Source organism: Hetaerina americana, unplaced genomic scaffold, assembly GCF_022747635.1.
Source record: "Hetaerina americana unplaced genomic scaffold, ioHetAmer1.1.p SCAF_3, whole genome shotgun sequence".
NCBI lineage: Eukaryota > Metazoa > Arthropoda > Insecta > Odonata > Calopterygidae > Hetaerina > Hetaerina americana.
Window position 1 is genome coordinate 94,685,989 of NW_027286874.1, and position 20,760 is coordinate 94,706,748.

The 20,760-nt window shown below is 37.0% G+C and overlaps 1 protein-coding gene across 1 annotated transcript in view; it reads right to left on the reverse strand.

The window, feature by feature from the left end:
- Positions 1 to 460: 460 nt before the first annotated feature.
- The window catches only part of sn (fascin domain-containing protein singed), a 144,685-nt gene continuing 124,385 nt past the window's right edge, over positions 461 to 20,760 (reverse strand). The window contains exons 6-9 of the mRNA XM_071588399.1: positions 6,935 to 7,091; positions 6,672 to 6,833; positions 4,615 to 4,748; positions 461 to 2,763 (exon numbers count right to left, since the gene is read on the reverse strand). Coding sequence (XP_071444500.1) covers positions 2,558 to 2,763; positions 4,615 to 4,748; positions 6,672 to 6,833; positions 6,935 to 7,091 — 659 coding nt within the window. The 3' untranslated portion in view covers positions 461 to 2,557. The remainder of the gene's footprint in view (positions 2,764 to 4,614; positions 4,749 to 6,671; positions 6,834 to 6,934; positions 7,092 to 20,760) is intronic.

Below are 20,760 nucleotides of genomic sequence, written 5' to 3' on the forward strand. Positions count from 1 at the left end.
TCCAATACTTCTTTGCCTCCAGTAAGTTTTAACTAAAAGCACTTTCCATGTTATACTATTAACAGACTCACAAGAACTTTCCAAGCACTTGTATTCTTGTAAGTACCTATCAAAACTGGAAAAACATGAAGTCAATGAAATGAAACAATTGTGTCAAATCAATGAAACTGTAAAACTTACTGGAGGCAAAGAAATATCCAATACTTCTTTGCCTCCAGTAAGTTTTAACTAAAAGCACTTTCCATGTTATACTATTAACAGACTCACAAGAACTTTCCAAGCACTTGTATTCTTGTAAGTACCTATCAAAACTGGAAAAACATGAAGTCAATGAAGGATGCTGATGGATAATTTGTCATGAGATCTCACTTTAAGGTTACACAGGCAATATTATCATTAATTAATTCAAGAAATGTGAAGAATGTTAATTTAATACATTTTAATAGTATCCAATATTTGCTACAAATATAATACAAAATGATAAATAAGCTTAATTCTCTTTACAACAGCAAATATTCAGACAAATTGTACATATAAAATCAAAGATGACATTGGTATAATATGAAGAAACATCAACGTAATAATATAAAATCAGTGCTTGAAACGTTAAATATTAAAGCTGACTAAAATGATAATCGATGTAATGATAGGTAAGCACTTACATACAACCAAGAAATGTCACTTTCCTGAAACCACTTATATTAGGTATTTTTCATTAGCACACTAAATCATATTTGATATACAATTTCACAGTCTACAATGCATGACAAATGGAGTCATTATTCAATATTTCATCTATTTGAGCTTCACTTAAGTGAATACCTTTGAATCACCCAGGTGTTGTTAACATTTGTTGAACAGCTTATAATGAGGAAATACTTTCCTCAAAATACAAAATTCTGCATATATGAATCAAAGTAATTACTTTTCAAGAAGCATAGAACATTTAGGAAACTGGAAAGGTGTAGCCACAAATCTTGGCTGCTAACACCTTTAAATATTTTTAAATGCAATATCTGGTGAATAGTTTTCCTGTCATTAAGACGTTTCCAACTAGTTCTATTCCTAAACAGTAAAAACATCTCATTTATTCATCATCAAAAACTGTTTTTTTATTTATTGTAAACAAATGCATCTGAATTTATTTCAATCAAAAATGTGGCAGTGAACAATGAACAAAATGTGCCATTATTAGCTTGTAAGTCCATATAAAATTCAGACAAGGCTTCCCAAGTGGCAGTTTGGTTGGAGTATGGTAAGTTATAAAAGGATTTTGGCAGTTGATAACCCACAAAATAATTGATGAGGCAAATATAACCAATTAAACAGGCACAGACACTTCATACCTGACACACTGTATGTTTTCAAAAGCAAAACTAGTTCTTCTACAACAAGTGAACTAGTAACATGGAAAAGCAACTACAATTTTCTACAAGTGTGACAATCATTTTATGCATAATTTTATATAAATCAATATAAGTATTAAAATTCACAAATTTTAAGTACAAAACTGTAAATTTCATCGATTATCATAGGTATATAAGAGTATCAAAATATAAAAAAATTACCCCGAGCAAATTACTTTCCCCGTAATCTACACACACAATAAAAACTTCCCATCGCTCAGACAAATTGAGTGATTAGGAATCCACCTCACACAATCATTAACTTTTTTATTTTTCAGCTAAAAGAAAGCCCAAGTACTATTAATTGCATTTTCTCAGAAATAAATAAAATCCCTAATTAAAGTCTACCAGGGTAGCATATTTAATTAGGGTCAGTCTGAAAAGAGTTGATTGATGAGTAACTCATTCCTTGGACAAAATGCTAATTAGCACTTCCAAGTCAAGCAAATGTGAATGGAACATGACTTGCCCTTCTTGTATCTATACCTACATGAAATTGTTAATGTTTCTTCACTTTACATGTACTTCCTTTATTTTCTTATGCTCTTTATAGTGATAAAAGATAGCATAATATACATTACTAGTCAGGAAGATTTGAAGGCTTCTTCCAGTTGTCATTTGAGGAGCCACCACTTAAAATAGCTCTGCGTATTACATCTTGAAATAATTTGAGTGATGGAATAATATGCATAAAGTTGAACCTATGAGAATTCTTAGAGCAACTTAAGTGACTCCCATTTAATTTATTTACCATTAATGATTAGGGTAAATAAAACTTTAAATGGTATTTTGGAGATGACAAAGATGTTACAGTGTAAACTTTGAAACACTGAGGTTCTGGTGCCAACAGCAACCCACAGAAGACTGAGAAAGCATGCAATAGTTATCACATCCAACCACTTACAACAATTTAATAAGATCATCCTATGTCATTTGCATGAATCTGATGAACTCCTCAAGAGGATAAAATCATTAGAAATATCTGAACCATTGTCTCAGCAAATAAAATTAACAAAATTCACCAAAAACACCATGGAGTGATACTGAAATATATATTTCTATTTATATTTTAACATGCCAAGAATGAAAGGCCCCAGAAATGTTTTAATGTGCGGGTTTTGTGTTGTTGCCTTAATGGATGAGCAAAAAATTTAATATTCCCACTTTGTTGCTGTTTCATAGTCAGAACCACCTAAACGGAAAGCTCCATTTTTGCTTGCTGCAAGGTAATCTCCATTGGCAGACTTGATACAAATGTGTGTTGGGTCCCTCAACTCCAGGAAAAATCCTTCATCAGGGCCTGCAGCATCAGCAGAAACTCCTTCTCCATCAGCATGCCAATACTTCACATTTTGACCTATAAATGAAAATATTTAATTATCAGAAAGAGGCACAACCATAAGCACAAGAATTAATTATGATCATATCAAGGAACTGGGCTGCTCTCCTAAATGTGGGAATCCCACACAGATTAGGTGAGCATTACAAGGCAAGCTCCATTCTTACAATCACCCTAAACTTCAAGTTGAATTCTGTGGTCTCGCTGGTAATAGATGAGTATATTATGCGAGTGATGAGTAGGTATTCATTGTATGATGTGAGTGCCAGCTATGACACCCTATTTTTTTGATACTACTGGGAGCTCCTGTGTCTTGGGTATCCCACCCAAACAGGGAATATTTATGTTAAATTAGTATACCTAAACCCTTATAGTTTGCATGACTTCCATACCCAAGACTGGAAACAGTCTGGCTGAGAATATCAATTGGATTAGGAGATATGATATCCTCCATGTTGGTGTTTCAAGCAAGCATAAAAACTTGATTTGGATACATCAGTCAAAGGATGCTCTGCATTATGCAGTCCTATGTCATTCTATAATTTTTTTATTCAGCATTTAGTTCAACATACACATAAGTGATCACTTAAGCATAAAATCAGTTGTTTCTTCATTCAAGAGAAGAACAATAAATTATATCTTAATCACAAATTTCCCCTTGATATTTAAAGTCAGGCATAACTATCTTGTGAATAGCTAATGCAGTCCAACATGCTAATATGTCTTCAAGTACAATAAATTATCAGTTTACCAAATTCAAACACTATTACCAATTTTAAATGGTATCAAATATGCATAAAGATCCATTATTTTTCTGATAAACTGTTGAAGCACAAACATAAACATCAAACTAAGAGAAATCAATCGTAAATTAAAATATGAACTTATTTTCTCAGAATGGAAAACCTATCAATAAAACGAGTATGTACCAAATAGTGTGATTTGAATAGTAATATCTAATTTTTGGCATAACTTGATAATGACATTGGCATAACATAATGTTCAATGACTACCCTAATGTTGAATAATGGCTTCAATAATGCTGTATGCATTCCATTTATTGGCATAGTTGGAATGAATTTCCCTGTTTTTTCTTAAAAATATAGCTAAAACAACAAAAAATACAAAGCTAATAATGGTATTGGCATAGAATAAATACTAAGGCAACTATACACCAGAGTGAAATAGTCATACAATGGAACAATGATAGAAATTTGCTTGACCTATATGTGCCCCTTTCATCCTTTTTGCCCCCAATTTTCCTCTAATGTGGTTTGAGCTCTAAAGGGCATTTCTTTATTTTGATACTCAGTGAATAGAGAACGCCATCAAAAATTCAAGGAATAAAGTAAAAAGAAATATAGATTTTGAGAGTCTAAATTTAAGGTTTAATCATTGACTATGAAAATGTATAAATTAAAATTAAACCTTAAGTAAAATTAACAATCGCATTGAATAATATTGATTTTTTCCAAATACAAACATTTTCTATAACTTCAATTAATACAGTGTCAACAAAGTTTTGGGTGAAGTGAAGTTGTGCAAGTAGTTTTGTGTACTAATTAAATATCTTTAATTTAAAATATTCTGGCCACCATTTTTTACACAAAGAAAATCACATGTAATGGCCCTAATTTCAAGTTTTTTCTTAATTAATTGCTATATATTTATCTCAATTATAAAACACAGCCATTAAACCTCAAGTTTATTATGAGATGCTCATAAAACCTGGACTATATAACCTGAGCCCATGCTGCCCATAAAACCTGAACTCAATAAGTTTGTGGAATTAATTCATGTTCTCATAATCATTTAAAATGATTTAACTCTAATTTTTGAGAAATACATTTTAAGATAAGATCACCTCACCTTTAAAGTACACAATGCCTTTCTCTCCTCGCTCCACGAGGATCGTCTCATATATAGCCTTATTGCATTCAAGTCTGGAGGATCCACTCTTGTAACCGACAAAACCTTGCTCACTTTTTAGCACCAAGATTGGTCTACAAGAATATAAAATATTTCAATTAGGTAACACAATTGGTGGATTTTCATTTATTGCATTAAAAATATCTAGGTATTAAAATAACAAAATAAATCATCACATACTCTTTTAATTTAAAATCTGAGATTGAAAAGAATATTTCCCCAATCCATAACTTGACCCTAACCTTACCAAAGTATCCCATAATGGTAGCACTACCACAAGGACATTCTTTTAGAATGGCATTGATTGTGCAATATAACACCCATCAAAAGTTATTTGTGGAGTAAAATTGGGGCAAATAATGTCTCATTAAGATGTTGCTTTGCTGACAGTGCCCAAAAAACAGACAAAGTTTACAATGCAACGCAATTAACCATTTTTTTCACTTACAGATGCTTGCCATATGAGTTCACGTGCCAACCCACTCTTTATAGCTTAGTGTAAAATTTTATGTTACCAATTAACCATGCTAATATGTTTTCTTATTAGTAACTTACAATTAATGCAATCTATCAAAAACTATCTTTAATTTTTTTGCTAAGAAGTACCTTTATACTTCACATTTTATATTGACAAGCTTATCTGCCATCCCAGGGTGTAAGTCGTGGAATATGATTCACATTATAAAATGGAAAACATTTTAATATAGATGAAGCTGATCAGTTTGTCACAGTAGTGCAGGGATAGAGCATTGGACCAATGAGTGGAGGGTCCAGGTTCAATTCCCAGGCACGCCTCTCTGGGCACCCTCAGCTCTACCCAAGCTTTGTGATTTTTCGGGTACCAGATCTTCCTGGGAAATCATAGCCGGCACAGGCAAAAGAACTGGCCCCCCTACCCTGATGAGTGAATTTCACATGCCGTTGGGCTTAATAGTGGGTGAACTCTATCATCACCTACCAAACCGATCTTTGGGATGATAATTGTGTTTATGGATTTTTTATAAAGCTGATCCAATTTTTTAAATTCTTGTAACAATAAAAATGGAAAATTATCTAGAATAAAAACAAATGAACACCTACTTTAAAAAATGTTTAATTTTTATTTTTCAATGTTTTAAACAAAAGTATAATTTTCAAAATCACTGATGATACATTGTTCTAATTTTAAAATAGGAGAAATTTTCATTATTTAATGGCATCTAAAACTTTTGTAACCCCATTTTGCATGGTTTCAATATATTAAGCATATGCAATTTAGAATATTGTATATTTTCATTGATTTAAACAACATAAATTATGAATTTAAACCATAATAATGGATTTCATGTTAATCTGTGAACTAAAGTTACTGTTGCAGCATCTCCCGCAGTTTTTTTGGAACTTTTTCAATGTTTATCTCCACTATATTCCAAGCATTTCACATAACTTTTAAATATGTTAACTATCTTGTCCAGTTGAACACTTTCAGTTCTGTTTTCCTTTGAATCAGTTTCACATTAGTATGATTATCAAAAAACAGTAACCATAAAATTTTGTTAAATATTTAAAGATAGGATTTTTACTTTTTCTTTGGCTACTTAACTACTGATATAGACAGTCATAGGTCATCGTACATTTCAAGGGAAAATGTAGTGATTAGCTGATCCAAGCAGCCACCCATGCCTGAGTTAATCCTTCAGTCTTAGATTACCCTCCAAAATCATCAATAGTCTACTAATATTAGGTATGCACATAGGTTGATGATTGCTGGTTTGTGAGTGTTTAACAGGAGCCCTGGGCACTTAACCCCTGGGTCCATTGTGCCAAACTGCTTCACCAGCCTACCACAGGCAGAAAGAGGGCAAAAGCACAATTCAGCATGTGGAGTTGTTCAGCTTCCATCCATTACTTAACTCCAGTAATCTAATCGGAGATGGTGTTTCCTTGTGGCTAGGTCTCTGCCCTAGTTATATAGGTTACAACCACCAGGGCAAAAACTCAGATGGGATACTACTTACCTATTTATCAAATAGAAGTAGTACTTAGCAGATTCTTCCACAGTATCTGCATTTGCATACAAGTGTCCAGATCTTTTGGTTGCAATATATTTCCCATTATTAGCACGGAAAGCAACGGATCCATCATTTTGCCATACCAGATCATACAGGGCATTTGATGACCTATAATTATGGATGAATTATAATTACATGCAACCAGTAACTGAACACATAAAATAATGATGAAATAGTGAGTCGAATCTTTTGAGGATGGGAAATATTACCTTTTATCCCCAGCAGCTTGAATACCACCACCAGTTTCAAGTGTCCAGTAGCGATCTTGCATAGTTCTAATGTACCACCTTTTCGTAGAAGAGTCATACTCCAACTGGAACGTTTCATGATCAGATATCTCATCTTGGTTGGCAGTCACATCAACACCTGTAAATAAATAGTAAAAATGAATTAACTATCGATAAGCATCAATTATTTAAAATCGCTGCAAAGAAAATGCAGATTGGAAGTGATAAACAATGGTAGCAACTTTATTTGGTAACTAATTCACAGAAAGAAATTAACTTAATGGGAAATTTCATCAAATTAACTTATGAGTAACAAAACACAGCACATCAAACACAAAAGGCAATCTCAATCTAGGGTCAAAATCTTTAATAAAATTTGTATAAGGTTTTAAAAAGGACTCCTGTGCAAGTATCACATATACTTCTTTCAATTTAGAACCATATTTGCAAACTTTTACTAATGCCTCAATAATCGCTCATGATTAAAACAGGATAAACCCTTTTTATGAAAGAAAAACATTATGTTGTTCAGTCAAAACTTGACAAAGTTTATGATTCGTGAGAATATTGTAGACGCTACAGGAGTTTTCCACATTTTAAAGTTTGAGGCTAACTCTGTTTCAAGTAGTTCATAGGGGAAATACAATCGTACACAATACAATTTTATACTTTTTCATCTCGGTGTAAAATTTTATCTCAATGAAGGTGTTAAACGTATTTAAGCAAGCAGCTCGCAAAAAAACAAGCAAGTCTCCTTGGCATACGCCATCCATTTTTCCCCAGTAGCCAAAATAATGTCCCTTAAAACTAGGCTTCCTGTAGCGCTGCTAACTCACCGTTAGTCAAGCTACGCTACTGCACTCCATTTTTGTTGAGAAATATTTACTTCTTTTCTCGGAAAGAATGAAGTATGAAAAGTTTCGATTTTACGAATTTCAATCACATTTAGTTGTACTAGCAACTGAAATTTGCTATGCAGTGAATCCATATAGTTGTTCTGGTACGAGGCTTATTACGTTCCAATTGATCTACGAGTCCAAACGAATAGTAGTCCATTACCCTTCGACGCGGGTCGTCCTTTATTTGACGGTTAAGGGCCCTTCCATGTTACTTCAGGCCCTTCGCGTCAGTGCCCCGCCCACTTCGCCAATCTTACTCGGAGCCTGACCTTCCTCAACGTATCGATCCGCCAGGGAATCACGTCGGTGGGTCTCTTCGGTTAAAAATCCTCCTAAAATCTTTCGACTAAGCAACCTCCTCTTTCTTCCTATTCACACGGCGCGTTATTACCTTAGTAACTCGAGATGAGAATATAAGATATGCGTGTACCTAAATACGCATTATTATTGGCAGTAGCCAACTGGATTAGGGTAGGTTTTGAAGAGCTTTGGCTCTATGCACTACTGTATTCCTAAGTCTCAACATCTATGACATAAAAAGTGTCATTACACCAGAAAACACATAGGACAAAAAAGCTAAAATTAATTTTAACCAACATTGATTTATATTCCTAGAACAGCTAGATGCTCAAAATGCTGCATGAATTCATGGTGACCCGGTGAGCAAACAAAATTCGCCATTGATTGTTATTGAAACCTTAAATTTGAGTAGAGGGGCAAAATCCTCCATATGTCTTGATATTGAAGCGGTCATGCCACGGTTATGCAATTTTCTGAGTCTTGGAACGCACTCGACAAGTACGCGGCACGGGACAGGTAACACCAATTTCGTGAGAGGGGATTTCTAATCTCAACAGATGGGTTTGCCGCAAAGTTTATTTCGGTCATCCTATTCATCCAGCCTTTGCCCATCCCATGCCAATAAAAACATGGATATAGCACGTGGACATCAATAAAATTATTATTGCCATATAACTTTGAGTTAACTTTCCTAATAAATCAAAACACTACCACTTAAAATGAAAATGCAAAAACTTTACGACTTTGAATGTTTTCAAATAGTCTCGGAACGTGAATAGTTTCCTCGTGAAGTGAGGTCGAACAGTGACGCCATGTCAGCCGGAAATCAGATGAGGCGAGCAAATATTGCATCGACGTAAAAAAGTCTTTGGATGAAAGAGACTAAACATAAAGTTTGAAGATGACCCCTGTCAATCGTCGTTCCATACCCCTCCGTCCCCTTTAAGAGAAACGGTTGCTATGGGAGAGGAGCGATACAATGGCTAGCCCGTATATACATATAATGAAGGGAGACAATAAATTTGCGACTACTCGAATAAAATTCAAGAACAGGGTCAGAGAAGACGAAAGAGGGCAGCAAATAATGGATGTGCATCCTCAGAGGACGGGTGAGTAAGGTATCAGAGTAAATGGGGTAGAACTGTAAGGGGAGGCGGCTGGGAAATCGGCTGCTGCCGTGGGGCCACAGCACTTGGCAGCGGTGCAGACAAATGGCATTGGGGGAGCGAAAAAAGACGGGGGCAAGACGGACATTAAGGGATGAGGGAGTTGAGGCAGGGCAGCGAGGAAAGAGTTGGACGGACGATTACTACACCCCGTATGAAACGGTCCAACACTTCCGAGGTCTCCCCTCTGCTTTCAATTTATTTAGGTTGAACTGCTCACTCCAATAGCTAACCGACGACAATTACGAAAGATTATCAATTTTAGACAGATACAAGCTCCTGGGCTCATTTATTTAAGGGCCATGCGAACTGAAATGGCAACGCTGGAAGGAGATGTCACTATATTTCATTTAGGAAGTATATAATTATAAAATAGGTGGAAACAAATATTAAAGCATTCATTCAGAATCATTAGAGATATGTATTCAAATGACTGCGGGCATATATGCGTATCCGCATAAATTAAAAACTGACGTGGTAATTATTTTCTCCATTCGGTTTTTCTCCTTATGATCAAATAAAAAGGGGAGCATTGCAAATGAAGGGTAAATAACTTATTTCATTACTAAGGCCCTTAAAAGCTTTTCATTGTGCCTCTGCAAGACGAAATGAGGTAGGTCTCAAATTCACCTCTTGTTACAGTTTATCATTCAATTTTAAACTTAAGTTTTTTAGTTAATTTCTTTTCTTTCAGAATGGAATGGATCCTTCATTGGGGAATGTACCGGCACCAACGATAGTATTTCCATGGTGACACCATTCATAAGGGCTTCAATTGCATTGAAAATTCCACATTTGAAAAAAATGTTGGAAATACTTTAAGACGGATACTACGTAAAAAAAATTAAAAATATTCTGTTCAAATAGTGTACAGACTATCATTTCCCTTATCCGCACAATAGTTCAAGTCCAATGGTAATAGTTCAATTCTTTCATATTTTAACGAGAAAAATAAAATTGTGCTTCACAATGTTTAACCTTGAGCCATGAAGTGAGCAGAAAAGACTTCTATAATGGTACTAAATCCGAGTTTACTGATGACGCCGAGGAAATTATAATGGCCCCACATTACATTGGCAGATTGGACCTCCAGGACTCCAGCATTTTTCCTACACGTCGAAGGAGGTAAAAACAATCCTTTTATTGCTTTAAGTGTAAAAAAATTATATTTATTTACCCTTTTACCATTAATAACTAATATTAACAATCTAGCTCAAATTGCATATTATCTTACTCCCATGAAATAACATACCGAAATCCGCTATTCTGCCAAATTTACCAGAAGCACCCTTTAGCTACCACTTCCCTATTTCAGATTACAGATGATACAACTGCATATGTTGGTACAACAGTAATACGTCCAATAAAAAGCGTTTACCATAAGCGTTTTGATTACAATTACAAAAATTTTAGTAGACTTCAACAAAGTTGTAATTTAACTTCTCTAAAACGTGCATGCTCCGTGGGAGGAGGGAATTATCACCGTTAGTGGTAAAACAACTGAATTCAGCCGACAAATTTGTATGTAATTTGTAAGCAAAACATTTGTTTCGTTGCAGAGCCCTCGTTGGGGGCGTCAGGGTGGTCCCTTTTCGGGTGTCTCGCGTCGGTTCCGCTGGGGGGCACGGGAGAGAGGCGAGCGTCTATCGACTCGAGGATAAGGGAGCAAGGGTACGTAAGGAGACGCCCACTTGGATGGCTCGCAGGGCCGCAGGGAGCGCGGGGGGGGGGGGGGGGGAAAGCTGGGAGAGAGAGGGAGTTGGGATAGAAGAATCAACGGGGAGCTGCGACAGAATAAGTCGGTACGGGAGAGACCCGGGAATTACTCAACAAAACCTCTCCCCTCATTTCTTCCCCTTTCCGAAGGGCCATCGAAGCGATTCCGTGACTAGTGTGCCCGCTGCATCACTCCGGTGTAAGAAGTTCAATGCTTGGTTGAAAATTATTTTCAAAATAAGTATTTTGGGAATTGGGTAGCGTGTGTGGAAAATTTTAAGTGCAGAGGAGTGCAGAAGAGTTTGGACGAAGTCTTAACCTGTGGGTCCCTTGGAGTCTTCCGCAGGCAAATGCGGACGCTACAATTCTCTTCCAGGACGGCTTAATTCTCGTAGTAGTAGTATTTAGGGGAGATGACCGACAGCTGAGGTCATTTGCGCCATAGGGGATGGACAGGAAAGGATGATGGGTGGGGAGAAACCCGGCGTCGGCACTAGCCTTCTCTTTACGAGAGGCGCCAAGGGGTCCGCAGCTTAACGTCCCATCCGACGGACGGCGTACTCACTCAAAAGTGCTCTCCACAAAGCACCTCAAGTAGGGATCGAGATACCTCTGGAAAATATTTAACACCGCCGGGATTTGAACCCGGGCCCTCTGGGTGGGAAGCCAGTACGTTAGCCCCCGCACCATCTCGACCCCTTAATTCCCGTATATAGGATACTAACCGCATGATAATCTTAAGAAGCTCAGGGGAAAGAGGAGGGAATACGAGTATTAACGGATTCTTGATGAAGGGGGAACCAATAATAAAGTAGTAGAAGGAGAAGAAACGGGGAATATTAAAATCACTCCCATATTCCTCCACATTTACATCGCTAATCTGTGTGTTGGGTTGCCGAATTCGCTTCTAGGGAGGGTTGCCGAATTCGCTTCTGGGAAAGGTTGCCTATTGTTTTAAAATTGTTTCTAGACAAAAAAACAGGGTTGGACGCCACCGAAATAAACCTTATAACTTAAATTGGGTACGTTAAAACACATTAGGTAACTTCTAGAATTAGCTCCCTCTCTCCCGGGAAGTTTCTCACCCGAGTAACGGAGATTTTTAGGTGGGTGGTCCTGAGAGCTTACGTAGGGCAGTCGCAGAGATATTTGAAATCGACTATAACCTACCGATACCTCTCCTAAAGGGAGCAAATGACCCCAGCGGCCTCGAACCCTCCGACAATAACCGTGGCTCTCTGCGAGGGGTGACGGGATATCGGCGATCACGCAAGGGGAGGCTGAGATCCTGAGTTCCAAAGGGCGAAGGAGGTCGCGGAAATTCCATGAGTTCGCTAGGGAGAGAGTGTCTGGAATTCGAAACGGGAGGGAGAAGAATTTAAAGTGAGTGGAGCCCTGAATAGATGAGTCAGGAATGAGGGGGAGCAAAGGGTGTAGGCGAGCTGAAAAGGTATTTGGAGGTGAAGAGGTACTAAGGGGGGGAAAAGCTTATGTATCGACAAAAAGATAACCATGTGATAAAGTTTTTTTATCACATGTTAAGATTAATTTTCCATATGTAATCGAATAATTTCTGCGTCGGTATTCATTCTTCGCTAACGACCAATAGTCTCCATAGATCGCAACGAAGGAATTAGAATGACATCCTATGATGTTCAACAATTTTGTCTTGCACGACTTGACTTAACTGCTGGCCAGAAAAGTGAAAAAAATATAAGAACCTCATTCGAGTTTTTGAAAAGGTCTTTGCACGGCTTGCATATAAATGTGGCACTTACTACGTATTACTACAAACTATTTTTAATATGTGAATTTAATTTAACTTTAAATGAATGATTACATAATGAAAATTTAATTCAATCAGTAATTTTCCGTAGTAATTAGCCAAATTTACTAGACAAATAGTTAAGGCGTTGACGTCCCAGTTGATAAGTTAGAATTCTTAAAGCAATAACCAAGGCAAACATTTCATCTAGAGACATACTTTAAGAGTGAGACATCACTGGCTTAAAGGATTAAAATGTAAAAACCTAAATTTGGTATTGCCTTGTTCTTCTCGATATTCCAAAGACAAAGTTCTATATGGAATCAGGAATTTGACAGTAACACTGACACTAATTTGGTAAATGATCTATTTATACTCACTATAGTTGGAATGCAACCTTAATCAAGGAAAAAGTCGTAATTATTTCGATTTAGTTCAATTTATCATTCAAGTTTCCATTGCTTTCCACGGTTCTAAATTTTACCTTTTTAATTAGGCATTGTTTTGACTGAAAATTCATAGGTGTTGCAGTTCATGTATCACTCTTGGCTGCCATGGGGTACCGTTCCTTTTAATTTGCAATTCTAACCCTCATGTCTCTCATGAACAGCGAGTGTTTCGCAAAGCGGTGCCTCTAAAAAATGCAAGTCACATAATTCTCAAATAAATGGTCGGTTTTTTGGTATCTTTTCCGAGTTCGCAGTGTTAGCTGCTCTATAATCGCAAGAGCACTTTTTAGGTCATGATAATTTTAAAAAACCAAACGGTAGTTTCCAAAATTTTAAACGCATTACCACATAAAACAATTTATTTCTAGCGAGAAGAAATGTACATACGTACTTCCCTCTTCCATTAAGAATTCTCTTCAGGTACAGCACCGAACATTTTCACAGAAACTTTCAGCTGAATTTAGGACCAGCCACTTTTGAATCACCAAATATCCCAATGAAAATAAAGTTACTGAACTAAATCCCACATTTATACAGCAGTAATTTGTTTTTTTTAGGGAAATCCATTGGCCGGGATATAACCATAAAATCAATTCAAATCAGAAAAATCGCATACAGATCACATGACAATTATCGTCATCTGAAGCAGTAATCGAACATACAACATTCGGAATAGCCGGCAAGTTCATAATACAAAATGGTGTATACACATAGTTCGTTGATTTATATTCTTGAATAAAGCGTCTTTCGTGGTTTCGATTCTATGCCAACGGTGAGACAGGAGGTTTTTTATTTCTTCTTCTCCCGATTTTCAGTGGTATAAAATTAGTTATGATAATTTGATGCCAGGAGTAGTATTATATAGAAGGACTATTTCTTAAAATATGAGTTATCAATAAATGACAACGAATGATGCTATATATTACTGTAGGCGAAGGTACGTCCAGATCACTCAACCAGCAAAACTAAGAAGGTGGTTTGATACTTTGAGGAGAAGAAACATCGGTTTCTTTAGTCAAACAACTCCGTTACTCCTCATTCGGAGAATGGTAATCACCTCTCGTACCCCTAACAGAGGTGATCTCATTTCCAGTGAATCACTTTTCCGAACAGTTCACAGAAGCAATCGTAGAAATCCACACCGAACAAGCAATTCGGTATTCCCAGTTGCCAAAGTTTCAATCAATAAACTTCTACTTATTTTACTTAAACTGTTTACCTTTAATTAAATGAAACAATACTTTGGTATCACTAAGTTGTGGTAGGGTAAATGAAAGAAGGGGAAAAATACTTCCGTTTTTTGAGCATTAATTTATCTGTTAAAATTTGGTCAACGTATTCACTGAGTTCTGGCCGAATGTGTTTTTCACGTTACTACGGAGCCAGCAGGAAGGGAGGGTAGCTTTCTCTCTTTTACCGAAGCCGTACCTTACATCCGGACAAAAGGGTTTCTCTCTGTGCAAGAACCATTGGCGATAGTCAACGAGCGAGTAGAGGGCTACTTTCATCGTGGTCAAAGCTGTTTTCAACATTTTACCCGCGACAGTTGTCACTATTCCCTCAAATACTCCTGGGAGTACAAGGAAGCATTGTTGTAGCACTAGGAAGTGATGACAAAATTTCATTTTGGGACTGACAATTTAAAAGCTTTTATTTACGGCATGTCGGAATCGGAATAAGCGAATGGTCGATAAAGCATTTTAGAGTCCGATGACTACCTGCAAGCGCAGGAAAATATTTCAATTTAATAAAATCACTTATTTATGTTTAAATTGAAGTTGCTCTTGGGAAGCATTCTAATTAAATCGTTTCATTACCTATATTCCTAACCGTTTCCTAAAAGTTTTGCTTTTATGTTTTGGTAAATCCAGGCTCCACCAAGGACTGACTGATGAACCTTGAACATGGCGTACGTGGGCGCTTTTAGCTCTTTATGTGTTTATGATTAAGAAAAAGTGACTAAATCTTATACCGGGTAATCCTTTTGGCCCAAAAGAAACCGTGGCATATGGTAAGAAAGCCTGGGGGGTGTCATATGTTATTCACTGAATTTAAATGTATGTATGCCAATTAGAAGGAATAAGCCATTTTGTGAAGGGACCCATAAATTAAATGCAGCACTTCATTGATTTGAGCATAAATAATTCAAACATTAATTTAGGATTACGAAAAAATTTTCAATTAACTCTCGTCGGAATGATCATTATACATATATGCGCTACTATTTTCTTTACATCATACACGCTAGAGATTGCTCTCCAAGAAAGATTCTATCAAATATTCAGGGCAGCAGCAAAATTAAAATTCATAATAGCCTCTTTGAAGACTTGCTAAGAACAATTCAAAAGCATTCCACGATACCAATGAAAACAACATGCATGAAAAGCAATGCCATTAAGATAAAATATTAAAACCAAGATCAACATATTCATAAACACAAACAAGTTATTAAAGCGCTTCAGTGGGTTCTTTTTGAATAAAAATTATAAAATTGCTTTTCTTTAAGGCTTGAACGTGCAAAGATTATACGATACAGAAATATACTTAACAAATAATGAAATCCAATGTTCTCTAAGTGTTTACTTTTTACATCAAGTTTTGAACAATGCATTTCTGTCTTCTAGATGAGTGAAATTCACTGTCCAAAACTTGATCTAAAAAGTCTTCTCACGTATTATTACATTAGGTCATCTTCGTTAAGTCGTCACATTTACCTACGTTAATATTAAGATAGGTACTTAGACGTAATTATCTTAATGGCGAATGAGAAACACCGAAAAAATACTTTTTGGACGGTACCGAAAAGTGTTTACACTGCCAATGAGCTGAACTATCACTTCCCTGTTTTTGGAATTAAGGTCGCAAGTTCAAACTAACTGGCGTTAAGTATAAGCTGAATGGCATGTCTAGTAACTGGCTTTTTAAACTGAAATGCAAGCACCCGCACTGATTACTTCCCGTACATCTAATATGTGTGTTTGAATTGCAATCGTAGAATTAAAGAAGTAAATAAATATTAAGGAAAATTGCCCCCAACGTTTAGTAGGCAATGAAGATTTTAAAGGTACTTGGAAATTTCCGAGGAATATGATGAAGGTTCTGCAGGAATAGTTGAATTAATTCCTAAAGGGAAACGCCAAGCAAGTTTTAGGAATTAATAAATGTTTGCTATAATAGTTTTAAGCTGCTCGATATAAGATATGCCTAGAGATTGTACTTGCTTTAGTTGAGAAGTTGAAAAATCGCAGCAGGCAAGGGATTTCACGAAGTCTTAGTCCGTAAATTTTGGGCACATTCATCCACATTGGATGAATTTAATAAGCATCAATTTAAAAAATCTTAAAAATATGGAGAAGAAACGGACTTTAAGTCCCAAAATAATAATAAATAAGTAAGAGAAAGAAACTACAAGAAAATAAAACACAGGTTTTTTAATGATTAAATTGCAGAAAATACCTGCGTTATCAATAATAATTAACCTTAAAATACTATCAATGATGAATATAAAACAACCATAGTCGCTGCTATATTAGAATAGAATGCATCGTCGTTGCAGGGTGACGAAGACAATTCTTTCTACATAACGAGGAGTGAGAAAAAAAGCACATCGCTAATCTTATTTGCACAACGTGCTCTCACACACTTCGAACACTTCCATGGATGGAGATGGAAACATTACGTCAAAGGGACTGCTTCACCCTTTTTGCGAGACATATTTCCGCTTTTTCCCGAACAAATATCCACGAAGTGGTGGGAGTGGTATTGATTGATAGAGGCAAGTACAAAACGGAATGCCTACCCCGCACACCCAAGACCCCCAGACATACGAAAAATGGTACTGCAATCATAATAGCGTTCTCGAAGTGGCTTCAATAGTATTGATATGCCTAGTATCGAAAGTAAGCCCTTATCCAAGGCTGAGCTAACAGACATAATGGATCGTACAAGTTGAATCAATAAGAAATGTAATGGGAATTGGTGATGTGACAGGCGAGCAAATACGTGAACTGAATAGTCCTCCGGGGATGAATGGAAAGATAATGGTGCCGTTTTTTTGAGAATCTAGAATCACGAAAAAGACGCCCCAAAGGAAGGAAAGCATTCCTATAATAATAGGAATACGGGAGGAAAAAGAGGATATCCGCAAATATTTTCAGTTATAGAATTAGAGTGATGTATTGATTTGATTTTTTCTTCTGTTCCGATCTCTCAGGGTAGTTCATTTCACACAGTACGTAAACAATACTAAATTAAATATCTTGGGTTTAAATTTCAACTAATCATTCTTGGAAACTTTATTCGAATTATAAATTTAGGATTCTGAATAATTGGGTACCTCTTGGAAAAAAACTCGCAGAAAATACAGAGAAAAGTTCTATGGGATACATTGACTACAGAAGTGGATAACCGATACGTTTCAAGTGCGTTTATATTTGAGTTATCATTCAATGAATAATTGTGTATTAATGCAATGTGATTAATGCAATTAATTCATTATTAATGTAATGTGCAAAGTGTATTAATCGTTTAAACTATTTAGTCATATTAAAGGAGGCAGCATTCAGGAAAAAAAGGATGTTTCCAAAGTCGCTTTTAAAGGGAATCAGGGGGAAGGGAATGAGTTCGACTAACAAGATAAGGTTAATTGACCGACTCAGCCTTAACTCATTGGACCGACCACAGAGAAGGATCCCACACAGGAAGAAGCGCTGGGGGAGAGCAAGTGAAATTCATTGTCACTGATGGAGATAAGAACAGTTAAGCACCACGCCTCGGTAGATTACGTGACTCGGATGCACATGTAGATATTTGTAAATCGAGTTAAGTTATAAAAAGAACTAAAAAGAGCTGAAGATAAAATGAAGGGATAGAAAAGGACATTTAAAATTGCAAAGTAAAGGCACTTATGCTTGTGTATTCAGAAATTGGCTTTAGATGACGCAAGATTGGAGGTAAATAGACCTTAATATAAAAACACTCAAAATGATTTACTTTCAATAAAGATTAAATGACGTGCCGTTCCCCTTGTCGCCTTTCTATTTTCTAGACCAATCGAAACAAATTTAAGCTAATCTAATCTAACTTTTTTTTAAATTGTGCAGAAATGCATCTAGTCTCCTATCTCAGGGTAATCAAAGTCTCTAAAAATATCCTTATGTGAAGATCTGCCATTGTTTGAGTGAATTTGCAATTTCTATTCATGGAGTCACCCCTCTTCTGCTGATGAAAAACCGATGCCCCTTGTCCCCAAAATGTGCACCGCCCATGAGTGTCACGTAATTCAAAATGTTCACCTTACCAGTACGTACATACACTTTGCAGATGCTTATCGAACACCACATGTCCTTCTACGTACTGGAAGTGCCACGTGGCGCAAACAACTGTTATCTGCCGGCGTCTTCTTCAAGCCTTTTATAGGTTGACAACCAGAAAAATCTCATTATTTTCCCTGCATTGATTTTTATGCAGTCATACCGTAGGTGCTAACATGACCTTCAAGCACCAATCTCCAATGACTAGAGCGAACCCAATGATTTTAACTTAAAAAAACCTCTCCACTGCATCCTCTGCTCGATTTCCGTGATTGCGTGGCGACAAAAAAGGGTTGGGGAAATTTCCCGAGGGCACCGGCCAGCTGCCGACCCTCTCGTGTGCCCAAGGTACAAATACGTACGTGCGCAGTACGAGCCTAAGAAAAGTGGCTCGATAAAAAATAATGGCCATAAACGAGGACTCAGCGAAGGAGTGAATGCAGAGGAGAGAGGCATTTCGTTTTGGGAATCGGAAGGGTTAAGCGAGGGGGAGACTCATTCCTCCCACGCATCGCCCAGCCCACTCGAGAGGGTGAGGATCGTGAGCCCTTCACTGGCCGCTAAACCGGTGAGCAATAGATGCGATTTCAACGATGAAAAATTCAGAGGCAGGCCGACAAGGCCTCCAAGAAAAATACGAAGGCACGCCCGACATTAGCGATTCACCTCTGCCGAGATTAGCCGCGAACAATGACTGTGACTCCCGTCGGCAAGCGGAATGCTTCTGGCGAGGCTTTCATCCCACCGACCGCCATTACAAATGCTGAACTCATGTAAACTACTGGATTTAACAGATTCTGCATAATAAGAGAGGAGGAAATCTTTATGTAACGACGCAATAAAATTGACAAAACCCTCCATTCCAAAACCTAATTCCTCTCGCCTATAACAGGATATTTTTCTATTGCGTGAGATTCGCGATAAGTAGGATTCGACTTGCTGTGCAGAAGGCTTGGGTTTGATTAGTTGAAAATTTTTCTGAGCGGATATCAGTCGAAGGATCTTACCACCATGTCGGACACGTAAAATGCAATGCCTTGGGCCCTGTAAGCATTTCCATACGTCCATCATAATAACTACTAGTAGTATATGGCGATCAAAAATCTTCTCCCTAATCTACTCCAGAAGCTTTATCCTTTATAGTCCCGATTAGCTTATCCGTGGCTCAGTATCTGTTTCCATTATTTTTTCTTGATTCTAGACAGAAATATATCTCAGATTCTACGAGAGAATCATGCCATAATTAGACATATACAGTGCGGCGATTTAAAATCGAGACTCATAATTTTGTGTTTGCGAGGAGATTACCTTGAAGGGAAATTTCAAAGATGTGAGGGGCGGTGATCAAACCTCTTTCGCGTTTCATGCAAGATCACCATCGCCCCACCCTCGACGAAAGGTGGCTCGCCACGACTGAGCGGTGGAGGAAGTGGTCTCCGGAGATGACATGATAAGCAAAAGGTGGTTACATCTCGCATAAGCTCTCCGCAACTGGAAAAACACGCCCGCGTGAACCTACCGGACGCTAAATAATGTGACACGGCATGCTACAGTTATGAGAACAAGATTTTGGTGAGCGTCCGATGTCATGGAACCTCTCCTCCTCAGATTTTCATGCCTGAGGTTTTAACATCGTTCTACTTAAGGGAACATAATTTTTGACTTGACTTCCAGCTAATCTCAATGAATTTCACTCGAAATATATTTAGTTTGTGAACATTACGTTCAGTTATTATACGAATATAAACAAATACGATAAAAGGTGACTCTAGTCGATTATAGCTCATTACTACTCAAACTGATTCATTACCTAATTAAATACGCATTTGCATTGATTAATTATTAAATTCCCTTTTCCGGAAGGACGATAGGCATTTCTGTGCATGCACTCCATATTCATTTTTCGCCAAACCCATTTAAAATAGAAATATTGAAGATGCAGTAGGCTTTTTATTGATCTCTAATTATCAATTACAACCTATGGGGAATCCGAATTCTAATCGGGAAATAGCTTTACGTGAGAATAAACGTGAGAATAAAATCCCCTTCTGAAAACAGGAGCCTAGCTTAAAAATGTTCTAGCAAATTTCACGTGAAAAAATGTAACCCGACGGCCATTGGTATTTTGACTTTATCCCTCGTCGTTTTGACGTGGTATGGATCAGAGTTATATCCCATCTTCCCTGGACGCCGGACCTTGA